The following is a 12,015-nucleotide window of genomic DNA, read 5'->3' on the forward strand; positions in this document are numbered from 1 at the left end:
GGATCTCTGAGTTCAAGACCAGTTTAGTCTATAGAGTGAGTTCCAGGACAGCCAGGGCTACATAGAGAAACCCTGTCTTGGAAAATGTGTGTGTGTGTGTGTGTGTGTGTGTGTGTGTGTGTGCATGTGCGTGCACGTGTTTGTGTGTATATGTGTTAACAAGTGAGCAGACTTCTGTACAGCTGGGCACCTCAGGTGGCTCAGGTACTGTCTCTGCTAGGCTCCACAGCAACAGGATCTCAGGCTTTATGGCAGATCTTGAAAATAATGAGTGCTGAGACCCCTCCCCACGCTGTGACAGTGTACTCAGATCTGGTCATGCTAGGGAGCCATCACTATGTGCTGGCCGTGAGGCAGTGTGACAAATGGGAGGGATACCCAAGGTGCATGGGCTTCAAGGCTGTGCTCATAGGGAGGTAGTCCTTCCCTGTCTTAGGCCCATGGCAGATGTGGGGAGCATTTACCAGCATTCCTAGGTTTCCAGGAGCCACTCACCAGAGTCCATCTCCTCTGAAAGGCACAGATGAAGGTCCTCAGTCTCCACAGCAGGTTGGTCTCAATGAGGAAGAGCAGGGTGAGGTAGATGCACCCTGAGGCAGCCATGGAGGTCACAAACTTGCCAACCCCTGGGGTGTTCCAGGCATAGAAGTTCTCCTGGTACTGGATGTCTGTACAGGGCAAGGAGCAAGGCTGGGCCATCTGCTGTATACTCTATCCCTTCCCAGACCCCAGCGCTGCCCTTAGCTCCCTAGGCCACACAAATGCCCAGACCTTCAACCAAGGCTCTATACTCCAATTCTTGAGGGCATGCCTTGTGTCTGTCAATGTCAAACAAGAGTCTTGGTACTTTCTAGCTCTGGAAGAATACTGACATGTGAGGTGTCCCTTGCACACTTGTGACCAGGGACCAACCACGAATTACAGCCTTGTCTGCTACTCCCACTACTTTGAGTTGAGAATGGGCAGAGATATGAATACACCCTAATCACACCCCTCTCCAGGCATTCAAGTTTAGAGAAGGGGCAGGCACTCACAGGCCCTGTCTTAGGGAAGAGACTGCACTTTTGCCTGAGGGTGTGCACAGCTCTGTAGAGGTGACTGCTATGCTCCCCGCTGATGCACAAAGGAGACCATTCCAAGTGTAAAAAGCCCCCATCCCTAAACACATCAAACTCTCGATCTGTGAATGTGACTTTGTTAAGAAATGAGACATTGAAGATGTTACTAGTTAAAGACCTAAGGGGAGATACTGGATTTGAAGTTGGCCCCAGATCCGGAGTGACATGTCCTTATAAGAGAAAGGCAGGAAACATGAGACCCAGAGGCACAGGGGAGGAGGCTGCGCATAGACAGAGGCAGGATGGATCCTCTCCTGAGCCTCTGGAAGGGGCAAGGCATTGCCAACACTTTAACTATGGATAGCTCGTGTCTGTTGATTAGCCCATGGGTTGTGGTATTCTGATCGAGAAGCTGCAGGCACCAGGACATATGGAAAAATCAGATGTCCAGATGCAGGCCCAGAACATGAAGGCAGAAGTAAGGGGCAGGTGATGACTCAGACTATGAGCCCTGTTATGGAGCTGGCATGCAGTCTCTAGTGTGAGGCATAAAAAACCTGGGGCTGGAGAGATGGCATGGCAGTTAAGAGCACTGGCTTCTCTTCCAGAGGAAGATCAATTCCAGGTTTAATTCCCGGTACTGACAGGGTGGCTCACAACCAACTTTTCTGGCCTCTGGGTACCAAGCATGCAAGTGGTACACAGGCAACACCTACAGGCAACACATCCATACGTATAATTTTTCTTAAAGGTGGAAATTTAATCCAACCATGGCATTCGAAGGTGGGGCCTCTGAACGGTGACTAGCATTAAATACATTCTACAGGGCAAAGCCTCATAACTGAACCCTGATGGCTTTCTAAGAGGCCAGGGGACACACAAGCCTCAACTCATCTTGGGTCACATGAAGCCTTGTGCATCTTTGGGATTCTGTGAGCAAGATGACCACTACCAGAGTGGGCCTTTGTCCTTGCAGGACAGTAAGAACCTCTTCAATCTATAACTTGCTCAGCCTCTGATACTGTTATGGGGAGCAGAAAAAGGACTGGTGTAAAGCGTCTTCGCTGGACAAGGCCCGGAGAAGCTCTGGCAGCAAAGGGTGAGAGTGGAAGCAGGGTCCACCTGGACACTCACTGTACTTCTTGCAGTAGCGGGCAGCGAACCGTGAGGACGTGCAGTACCGCTGAGTCTCATAGTTCTCATAGAAGCTGCTGACTGCCATGCCTAGGCAGTGGTTCGGCAGCACCAAGAACACATGATCCAAGGTTCTGGAAAGTTCTTCTAATTTTACAGCTGTGAAGAAGTACAGACAAGTTAGTGGTGGCAGACATGATACATCTGCCCGAGGACAGATCCAGGGAAGGAAGGTCAGGTCTCAGGTATCCCTGTATCAGGCATTGGCAGATAGGATTTAGCCCAGAAAGTGGTTTCTTCTTGCGTAGCCCCTGGGAGAACGTTCCAGACACCCTCCCACTGCTGTGACTGACAAACGGGGTCTCTTGTACAAAACGGTTAAGTGGGTGGCCAGTGGTCTAGGGTGGTGCCCAGTCTCCCACCTGGGATGCGCATGACAGTGACTATGATGAAGGGGGCAATGCCGGACAGGATGTTGAATATGGTCAGCCTGGTATAAGCCGTGGACGCAGCCGAGAAGAAGAAGCTCATGAGGTACATGAGGGGGATGATGGCCCAGCCGTACAGCATGAGCAGCAGCAGCAAGTCCGCCAGGTGGCCGTCCCTCGTGAAGGCTTGTACATCGAAGGCTTGGAACACCACCTGCGGCATCACAGATGAGGGCGGTCAGTGCACAGGCCAGCGGGAACCAGCGCCAGGGAAAGGGAACGCTGGGAACTCTCAGTGCTATGCCAGACCTAATGGTTCCACCCTGGGACCTCTCTAAGAAGCAGTTTCCTGGTTACTGGAGCTAGAACCAGGACAGCTAGCCCAGTCCCTGCCTATCAAAGGGCAGGGAAGAAAACACTTGGTGTTTCCAACTGTCCTCTTGATTAGAATTCAGCTGCTACATGGGCTTCTCAGCTGGTCCTGGTTTTGCAAGGGGACCCCAGGTGTGTTCCCTGGGTGTGCAGGGCAGGGACCGACACACCCAAGCACTCACCAGAAGTAGTAGGCTGGGAATGAGGAAGGAGATGAGGTCCCACAGCAGAGCAGAAAGCCAGAAAGTAGCCACACGGACACCGCTCACGAACTGAATGTGCTTGGCCTGGACAGCCCTCTCACTGACTGCCAGGACAGAAAACGTGCTGGCCAGAAATGCCATGGCGATGAGCAAATTGAGGGCGATGTCAAATCCCTTCCGGCCCCTGGGGAGGGCAGAGCACAGTGCGTCTGGGTAGTGGGAAAGATTGAGCCCTTGGTCATTACCATCCAAATCCATGGACAGTAGCCAAACCATTCAAGGGGGATAAGGAAGAACCCCACTCCCTGAGGATGGCTCCTCCTGGTGTCCCGGAATGAACAAGGACTCCCCTAGGCTTCTCTATGAGTTTCTAAACCACTGTCTCTGTGCACTCAGGAACACTTGTCCTTCTGTTTGTCACTGTGACTGCTGGGGGCTCCTGCCCTGCTCTCGCTAGACCTCACTGCTAAGTTCCTGGGTCCCTATGGTAAACAAATTCCCCTTCCTATTACATCCTGTGTTCGACAGCGAGTCAACAGCAACACCTTCTAGAAATGGGCTCTGAAAGCTTTACTTCAGGGTTTAAAAATCTTCAGATCATCTCAATAAATGGTACTGGGATAAAGGGTAGGATTAAGCTGGGTGTGGTGGCGTACACTTTTAATCCCAGTTCTGTGGAGGCAGAAGCAGTGGATCTCTGTGAGTTTGAGGCCTGCCTGGTCTACATAAGGAGCTTCAAGACAGAAGAACTACACAGTGACACCCTGTCTCAAAAAAACAAAAACCATGATGGCACACGCCTTTAATCCCATCATCTGGGAGGCAGAGGCAAGTGGGTCTCTATGAATTCAAGGCCAGCCTGGTCTACAGAGTGAGTTCCAGGACACTCAGGGACAATACCTAGCAAAACCCAGTCTTTGAAAAACAAAACAACCCCTCCCCCAACCCAAAAGTGGCAAGGAAAAGCAAGGGAAGGCACGTGAAGGAGAAGGCCAGAACATGGACAAACCCGAGAAACACCATGCTAATAGGTCATGTGCTATATACAATTCTATTTCTAAGAATAACCACAACAGGAAGCCCTACAGAAACAGGAGGTGAGCAGTTCTGAGGGCTGAAAGTTGGGAGAATGTGCTATGGGATGATGCTCCTGTATTCTGTAAAGATTTGTCACTTGTATTGGTTTAATAAAACACCTGACTGGCCCGTAGCCAGGCAGGAAGTATAAGTGGGGTGACCAGACTAGGAGAATCCTGGGAAGAGGAAAGTCAGAGACACAGTCACAAACCAGATATAGAGGAAGCAAGATGAGAATGCCTCACTGAGAAAGGATACTAAACCAGTTGGCTAAACATAGATAAGAATTATGGATTATTTAAGTTGTAAGAGCTGGTTAATAACAAGCCTGAGCAACAGGCCAAATAGTTTACAATTAATACTAGCCTCTGTGTGTTTCTTTAGGACTGAACGGCTACAGGACTGGGCAGGACAGAAACTTCCATCTAGAAGGATGAGTGACTGTTGGAGAGTTCAGGACTGTTTGGGGGACAATTTAACAAAATGACACTGAGGTGAAGTTGCCACCTCTGGCTACACAAACAAGTGGCTGACTGCATATTGCATGTTGTGGGTGACATGTTCATGAGCAACTGGTATCTTCTAAGACTCTGTGCCCCTTAGCCTGCTCTTTGGGCCCTCCAGTCTGTAGTCTAATGGGTGCAATTGCCTTTCTAGAGCTCTAAGCACAGTCCCTGCTCTACTACCAAGGACCCTGCCAGGACGAGAAGGCAAAGATGCCCACTGGATCCTCTGACCACAGACCCTGTGGGACGGGTGCTTGGGGTCTGATTTGCTGAGCAGCTGAAGTGACCTTGGCCAAGAAGCAGCAGCATCTAAGGTAAATACATCATCATTCTGCGATATACAAAGCCTTATTTCTGACACTGTCCCAATGAGGGTCCTGGTGCGGGACACCTGAATGGGTGTGTAAGCTGTACACGTACTCATTGAACTGGTCCTTGGCAACTTGCAGGGTGCTCCGAGGCTGGGGATAGTTGGAGATCTCAATGGAGGCCTGAGGGCCACACAGCAGCTTGAACAGAAGATTGTCCACGATGGCCAGGGCAGTGGCTGGGGAGTGGTATGCCTGGTTGTTGAACAAGGCAGTGACCACTGTCTGCTCTCCTACATCTTTGAAGGATGTTGCTACCAGGCACCGCTCATTAAAGCCACCCCCTTCCACTGAGGCCCTGAAAACCAGGAACTCCTCCAGGTCACCTGTGGAATAAAGCAGTGTCAGGTACCAGGTGGGACAAATAGGAACACAAATAGAATCCCAGTGACTCTCGGGGATTCAGTACAGGCACAGGTGAGATGGAACACTGGGCTCTCCCGGGACCTCCACTGGGCCAGCGGTGCCCACCATGGTGCTGACAGCTTCTCAGCTGCTGATATGGTCACCCTTTACCAAGAAGAATGTCATTTTGTCATCAGTCCTGAGTTCTGAGTCCACAGAACCTCAGGGTTGTGGTCACAATGTGGGAGGGAGCAATAAAAGGAAAAAAAAACTGCCAGGACACTCCATTCAACCAGAACATGGCAGTTCTAAGCCTGGGACAATCCTGATCTATAGCTACCAGAGACTCAAGGCAGTTTTAAATTCCAAGGTGCTGGATGAAAGCACCACATCTCATGATGGCGCATCATCAACAGCCTAGATTATACACAAAGATGAGTTATACAGAGATCACTGGACTTCTGCATTTTGTTTTGTTGCATTTATATCTGGGTGAGGGTGTTAGATCCCCTGGAACTGGAGTTAGACAGGTGTGAGCTGCCATGTGGGTGCTGGGAATTGAACCTATGTCCTTTGGAAGAGCAGTCAGTCTTAACTGCTGAACCATTTCACCAGCTCCTGCATTTTATTTATAAAAGGTTCCAAAGAATGGGTGTGTCCAAATCCTAACTGTGCCTGTGCCTCTAGTATCCCAGGGATATTCCCCCTGATTTAGGAGCACGAGCTTTAGCCTATGGGACATCTGGTGATGTTCAAAGGCAAGTTTGACTGTTGTGACATGAGGTGGGCCATACCAGGGAAGCTGCTAACTGTGTGATGAAGGCAAAGGACAGTGAAGGATGATCCACCCTAGAGACAGCACTGACGCTGTCAGCACCACTGGACCCCACGCCCCGACTACTCCTTACCCAGCACTTCACGGTGCTCCTGGCCCTCAGCCTGAAGCATATCTTTTAGATGCTCAGACAACTGCTGCTGCAGCTGAGAGCTGCTGGAGACTGAGAAGGGCACAACTGTCCTGCCATACTCGTCCAGGCCCAGCTTCAGGAGAGGGTCATCGAGGATCTCTGAGGTGTAGTTGATAGCCAGGAGGGCCAGGGTGATGCAGGTCAGGGGGACCAGGACCTGAGCCGCTACTATCTTCCATTCCCGCCAGCTGTATGCAGCCTTCTTCAGGAACATGGCCCAGAACTGCTGGCAGTGGAGGGCAAGCTGCGGTGGAAGGGAGGCAGATGACATGGCTGTACATGGCGGCTGGCCGCAGGCCAAGTGCTGACCCAAGTAACACCACTCTGTGGAACTCTGGTTGACACTGTCCCAGGCAGCTACACCAAGAACAATTTGTGGTGATGCGGGGCCATGGATGGAGCTCAAAAACTGGGAGGGCACATGGGTCTGTGGGGTCTCACTGTAGCCACAGAAGCTTGGCAGATACTTTTCTCAGAGTACTGAGGGTCTGGCTGAGGCTCCCTGCCTTTCACCACAGAGAAGATTTTGGTCTAGTTTATACACAGCAGACAGACAACTCCCCTCACTGCCTCCCTGGACTCCCCTGTGCTACATCTTTCCTTCTTGACCTACTAAGTGCAGAGTCTCGGGACCTAGGGATCAAGCACCCAGGCCCAGGCTTTGCACATGTTGGGCTATTTGAATTTGGGTTAGAATATTCTGTTGTTTTTTTTTTTTTTGTTGTTGTTGTTGTTTTGAGACAGGGTTTCTCTGTGTAACAGTTGTAGTTGTCCTGGAACTAGCTCTTGTATACCAGGCTGGTCTCGAACTCACAGAGATCCTCCTGCTTCTGCCTCCTGAGTGCTGGGATTAAAGGTGAGCGCCACCATCGCCTAGCCTGGTGACTATTTTGACTCTAAAACGGGTGCAGAGTGCCCCCTGCTGTCCTCTGATCTCATTAGACGGCTATCAGGGCAGGTGAGCACAGAGCCTGGCAGAAGGCAGGCTTCCCCAACAGGGAAATTTCAATGTTAAAAGCAAACAGTTTTCTGTGAGTGCCCAAGTTAGAACATCAAGACATTTCGGCCGGGAATGGCAGAGCACATCTGTAATCCCAGCCCTTGGGAGAAGAGCCACGAAGATCACAAGCTTGAGGCCAGCCCTGGCCTGTCAACTTGGACAACAGAGTGAGCTCTTTCCTCACAAAATATCAAATAAAAAAGCCATTTGAATGTTTTCTCTCCCTGTCGACCTACTAATATGCCTTCAATTTTCTACTGGAACCCCTGCTGTGTGGATGGCCCCCTGCTGTGTGGAGCACCCCTGCCTTGTGATGTGGATGGTCCCCTGCCGTGTGGAGCACCCCTGCCATGTGGTGTGGATGGCCCCCTGCTGTGTGGAGCACCCTTGCCGTGTGGTGTGGATGGCCCCCTGCTGTGTGGAGCACCCCTGCCATGTGGTGTGGATGGCCCCCTGCTGTGTGGAGCACCCCTGCCATGTGGTGTGGATGGCCCCCTGCCGTGTGGAGCACCCCTGCCGTGTGGACCGCCCCTGCCTCCCCTAGGACGAGGAGTTCAGAGAATGATAACCTTCCTGAGCTGGTCTTGTGTGGCCCCAGCTCCAGGTGCTCACCCCTGTGTTGAGCTTGAGCATGGTTTCTTCTTCCTCTATGAGGGCTCCAATGCCGTTCGTTGGGTCCATCACTCCACACAAGTTACTATCCAAAGCCCAGTCACTTGCCCGCCTCTCATGCTGGTACTGCAGCGCAGGAAGCTGGATGGCTTGAATGTCCATGCTGGTGTCTACCAGCTTACCAACCCTGCACCAGATACAGTCACCAGTCATAACTCAGCTCGTTGGTAGGGGATGAAGCTATTGTTCCACCCAGCAACAGACACAGGAAGAGGACTTTTTACAGAGGCTCTGAAGCAGAGCAATGCTGTCAGCTTGTGTGCTCACTAGCTCATTAGCTCACGCACCCACCAACATGTATTTCCAGAACATCATCTCTGTGTAGCCAGATGTAACGCCCATGGGAAAGAGACAACCAGTTGGGGTTCCACTGCATGGGGCTCTATTCCCAAAGGGAACTGCCCAGCATTTGTGACCAGGGTGTTCAAGGGGGAGAGAAGAGATGTACAACACCATGGCTTCACCATGTGTGAAGGTAGCTCATCTCACAACCTGTGCTGGGTCCCAAGAAGACAAAGTTCAGGGGCACTGCCTGCCAAAGCTAAGCTGGGAGGCAGACAACTGTGCTTCAGAGGGCATGGCAGGGATAGACACTGTAGAGGGAGGCAGGCGATGGGGTTGCAAGTCCTGCAGCAGGTACTTGGGGCTGCACTGCAGCCTGATCCAGGCTACCACATGGCTGGAGTTAAGGTGTTCACAGGCACATTCTCTTTGGGCTCTGGTTAGGGGTATGAGCTGTAGACAGTCTCCCCGCACACTGGAAAGTTCTCAGATGCAGGGCCCTCTCGTTCTTTTTCTCTTCTGGCATTTGTGTGGTAGTGCCATGCTGTCTCTTGATATGGGATTCTCCTCTGTATGCTATGAATATGCTTTATTACCATTGGTTATTAAAGAAGCTGTTTTGACCAGTGGCTTAGCAGAGTAAAGCCAGATGGGAAATCTGAACAGAGATAGAGAGAGAGAAAGTAGGTGGAAAGAAGCCATGTAGCTGCCAAAGGAGAGAGATGCCAGCCAGAACCTTACCTGGTAAACCACAGCCTTGTGGTGATACACAGATTAATAGAAATGGGTTAATTCCAGATGTAAGAGCTAGCTAAAAATATGCCTAAGTCATTGGCCAAACGGTATTGCAATTAACATAGTTTCTGTGTGATTATTTGGATTGAGCAGCTGGGAAACAAATGAGCAGTCCCTGCCTACAGCTAGTCACTGAGCAGAGAAATGACAGGACCAGCGAATGGGTAAAAAATAAGTGAATGCGAACAGACGAACAAAAAGACCAGGCAGCCAATGACATTCTTTTCTATTTTAGTGCTTCTGATAAAAACCTCTAAGTGAGCTATGTGTGTCCCTAATGGACTCACAAAACAGCCATATAATCCACTCCAGGCATTTATCCAAGAGGAATAAATGCATGTAACCACACAGAAACTTGTATACAAAATGTCCACAGAAACAGGACCCGTAAAAGGAAAAAGATAGAAAGCACACATGTCCTTCAATTGAAATGAATAAACAAAATGCAGCCTCTCCAAAGGATTCTTCTCAGCCATGACAAGGAACAATGCTCTTCAGACACACGCTACAGCCTGGATGGACCTCAATGGCATTGTGCTAAGTTGAAGATGAGACAAAAATATCATAAGCTGTATGATCAAATTTATATCAAACATTCATGACAGGCAAAGCTTTAATGATAGAAAGCAGGTCTATGTCTGCAATTGACAGCAAGAAGGACAGGGAGTGCTAATGTGTGGGTTTTGAGGAGTGAGGCAGAGAATGTCTAAAACACCTTAAATTTAGTACAGTGAAGACTGAGAAACTGTGAGCACATCAAAACCATATCAAAAAGGTGCCTTTTAAATGTTATATAAATCATTTTAGTAAAGCTGCTATTTAAAAACAAACAGAGTGCTGGGGAGGTAGCTGAGTGCACAGCAGTAGCCTAGCATGTGCCAGTCCCTGGTAGGATTCTCAGCCCTGCAAAAACCCAGCCTAACCCAACCCTGCAAGCAGTCCTTGATCAGGAACAACTGAGCCACTGAGCGGCTGAGGGGCTTTCTGGTCTGCCCCAAACAAGCTTCTTTCTGCCTGACTTTGTTCTCTGAAGCTTTCTTCAGGCCTTGCTCTGCTGGCCCCTGCCCAGGCCTTCGTTCACTAGTTTTTTCCAAGCCCATTTATCTTTTTTTTTTTTTAATTTTGATACAAGATATTACTATGTAGCCCTGGCTGTCCTGGAACAAACTCTGTAGACCAGGTTGGCCTTGAATTCACAGAGATCCACTTGCCTCTGTTTCCTGAGTGCTAGGAATAAAGGTGTACACCACCATGTCTGGCCTTTTAAAAAATGTGTGTATGTGTGTATGTGTGTGTGTGTGTGTGTGTGTGTGTGTGTGTGTGTGTGTGAGAGATATACCATGTATGTGTGGAAGTCAGAGGACTTCCCTGGGGAGTTGTTTCCCCCTCCCATCGTTAGATAGGTCTCAGGGACCAAACTCAGGCTAACAGGCTTGTGCTGAGTCATCCCTGGCCCCAGATCCATTTATTTTTCAGAGTCAAATCACAGATTCAAGATAGAGACACCAAGCTGGGCGGTGGTGAATTAAGAATAGGCAACCCACGATCTGAGTATCTGCAGCGCTGCCCGTCCTTACTGCTAACAGGGTCCTGGGCAGGCTGGCAGAGACCCAAGGCATTTTTCTCCTGAGATGAGTTACTCAGATAAACCACTGGCCTGGAGCTGAGGAAAAATGACAAGGTCAGAGGCTGGATGGGGTCCTGTGCTAATGCAAATGGGGTGACCAAGTGGACCGGGGACTAGACAGGCACTAAATCCCAGGAAACACAGAGATGCAGAGGCTTAGGATCTCTGAGAGTACCTGGAATTGAGCCCTCAGGGGCAGTTGACAGCAGATTGGCATGTGGCTCTTTTATCCAACTAAGACACACCAAAGCTGCTCTGACTTTCCCTTCTCTCCCCTGGCTGTTCTGTTTCAAGGCGCATAAACTCTTCCTGTGCCTGGCTGTACCCACTGGTCTCCCTGCAGTAATGCTGGCCTTTCCTGTTGGTCTCCACAGTCCCTGAGGTAGATGTCTTTAAGCACACAGCACAAGATCTTATAACTTATGCTGCTTCCTTTGACCATGGTTTCCTCAAGAAGAAAAAATTATTTCATAAAAAAATATTTTACTTCCAGCTATTAGCACTATACCAGCCAGATAAGCATTCAAGACACTCCAAAGAAATATGGCAATGGTCTGGTACTCTAAGGATCTGAGAGCTAACCTACACTCTTTAGTATAGAAGCACAAATCCTGTAGGGTGACCCATGCCTCAGAGAACCCACGTCGTGCTGACCTGTGTGTGGGGAGGTAGGCCAGGCACACTCCTCACACTGAGGCCATGGCTGTGTGAGTATACAGGTCTCTGTGAGACTCACAGCTGAACTCTGGCTCGGAGTGCCTGCCCTGCCCTGCTCATTCTCCACCTCTGGCAGTGTCCTAGGGCAGAACCCTTAAGAAACATCATCCCCGGTGAGGGTCTGGACAGGTGGAAGCCCACACTTACTGACCGAAGGAAGACCTCCTCCATGGTGGTGACAGAGGCTCCGAAGCTGGCAATGCCCAACTCCTTCTGCTTCTTCTCCAGTTTAGCAAACAGACTTTCAAACCTGAAAAAGTGATAAGGCGTTTGCAGAGACTTTCTAAGTAATCGCCTCTGTATACAATGCAGAAAAGACAGGGTAGAACTGCATCTTGCAATGCCATTTTTCCTTCTTTAAAGACAAATTAAATACACATTTGGTGGTCGAACCTGCAGCCTCCCGGGGTTGTGCAAGTGTGCTACTGTCGAGCGACAGTCACACTGACAGAGTTCTTACTTT

At 49.9% G+C, this 12,015-nt stretch overlaps 1 protein-coding gene across 3 annotated transcripts in view; it reads right to left on the reverse strand.

The window, feature by feature from the left end:
* Abca3 (ATP binding cassette subfamily A member 3) overlaps positions 1 to 12,015 on the reverse strand; it is a 57,299-nt gene that overhangs the window by 7,136 nt on the left and 38,148 nt on the right. For all 3 annotated transcript variants that reach the window (XM_048436292.3, XM_048436289.3, XM_048436290.3), the window contains exons 19-26: positions 11,704 to 11,802; positions 8,072 to 8,258; positions 6,400 to 6,703; positions 5,199 to 5,472; positions 3,175 to 3,379; positions 2,615 to 2,834; positions 2,193 to 2,351; positions 496 to 668 (exon numbers count right to left, since the gene is read on the reverse strand). In XM_048436292.3, coding sequence (XP_048292249.3) covers positions 496 to 668; positions 2,193 to 2,351; positions 2,615 to 2,834; positions 3,175 to 3,379; positions 5,199 to 5,472; positions 6,400 to 6,703; positions 8,072 to 8,258; positions 11,704 to 11,802 — 1,621 coding nt within the window. The remainder of the gene's footprint in view (positions 1 to 495; positions 669 to 2,192; positions 2,352 to 2,614; positions 2,835 to 3,174; positions 3,380 to 5,198; positions 5,473 to 6,399; positions 6,704 to 8,071; positions 8,259 to 11,703; positions 11,803 to 12,015) is intronic.

This window comes from Myodes glareolus, chromosome 9, assembly GCF_982192425.1.
Source record: "Myodes glareolus chromosome 9, mMyoGla1.1, whole genome shotgun sequence".
NCBI classification, from domain to species: domain Eukaryota; kingdom Metazoa; phylum Chordata; class Mammalia; order Rodentia; family Cricetidae; genus Myodes; species Myodes glareolus.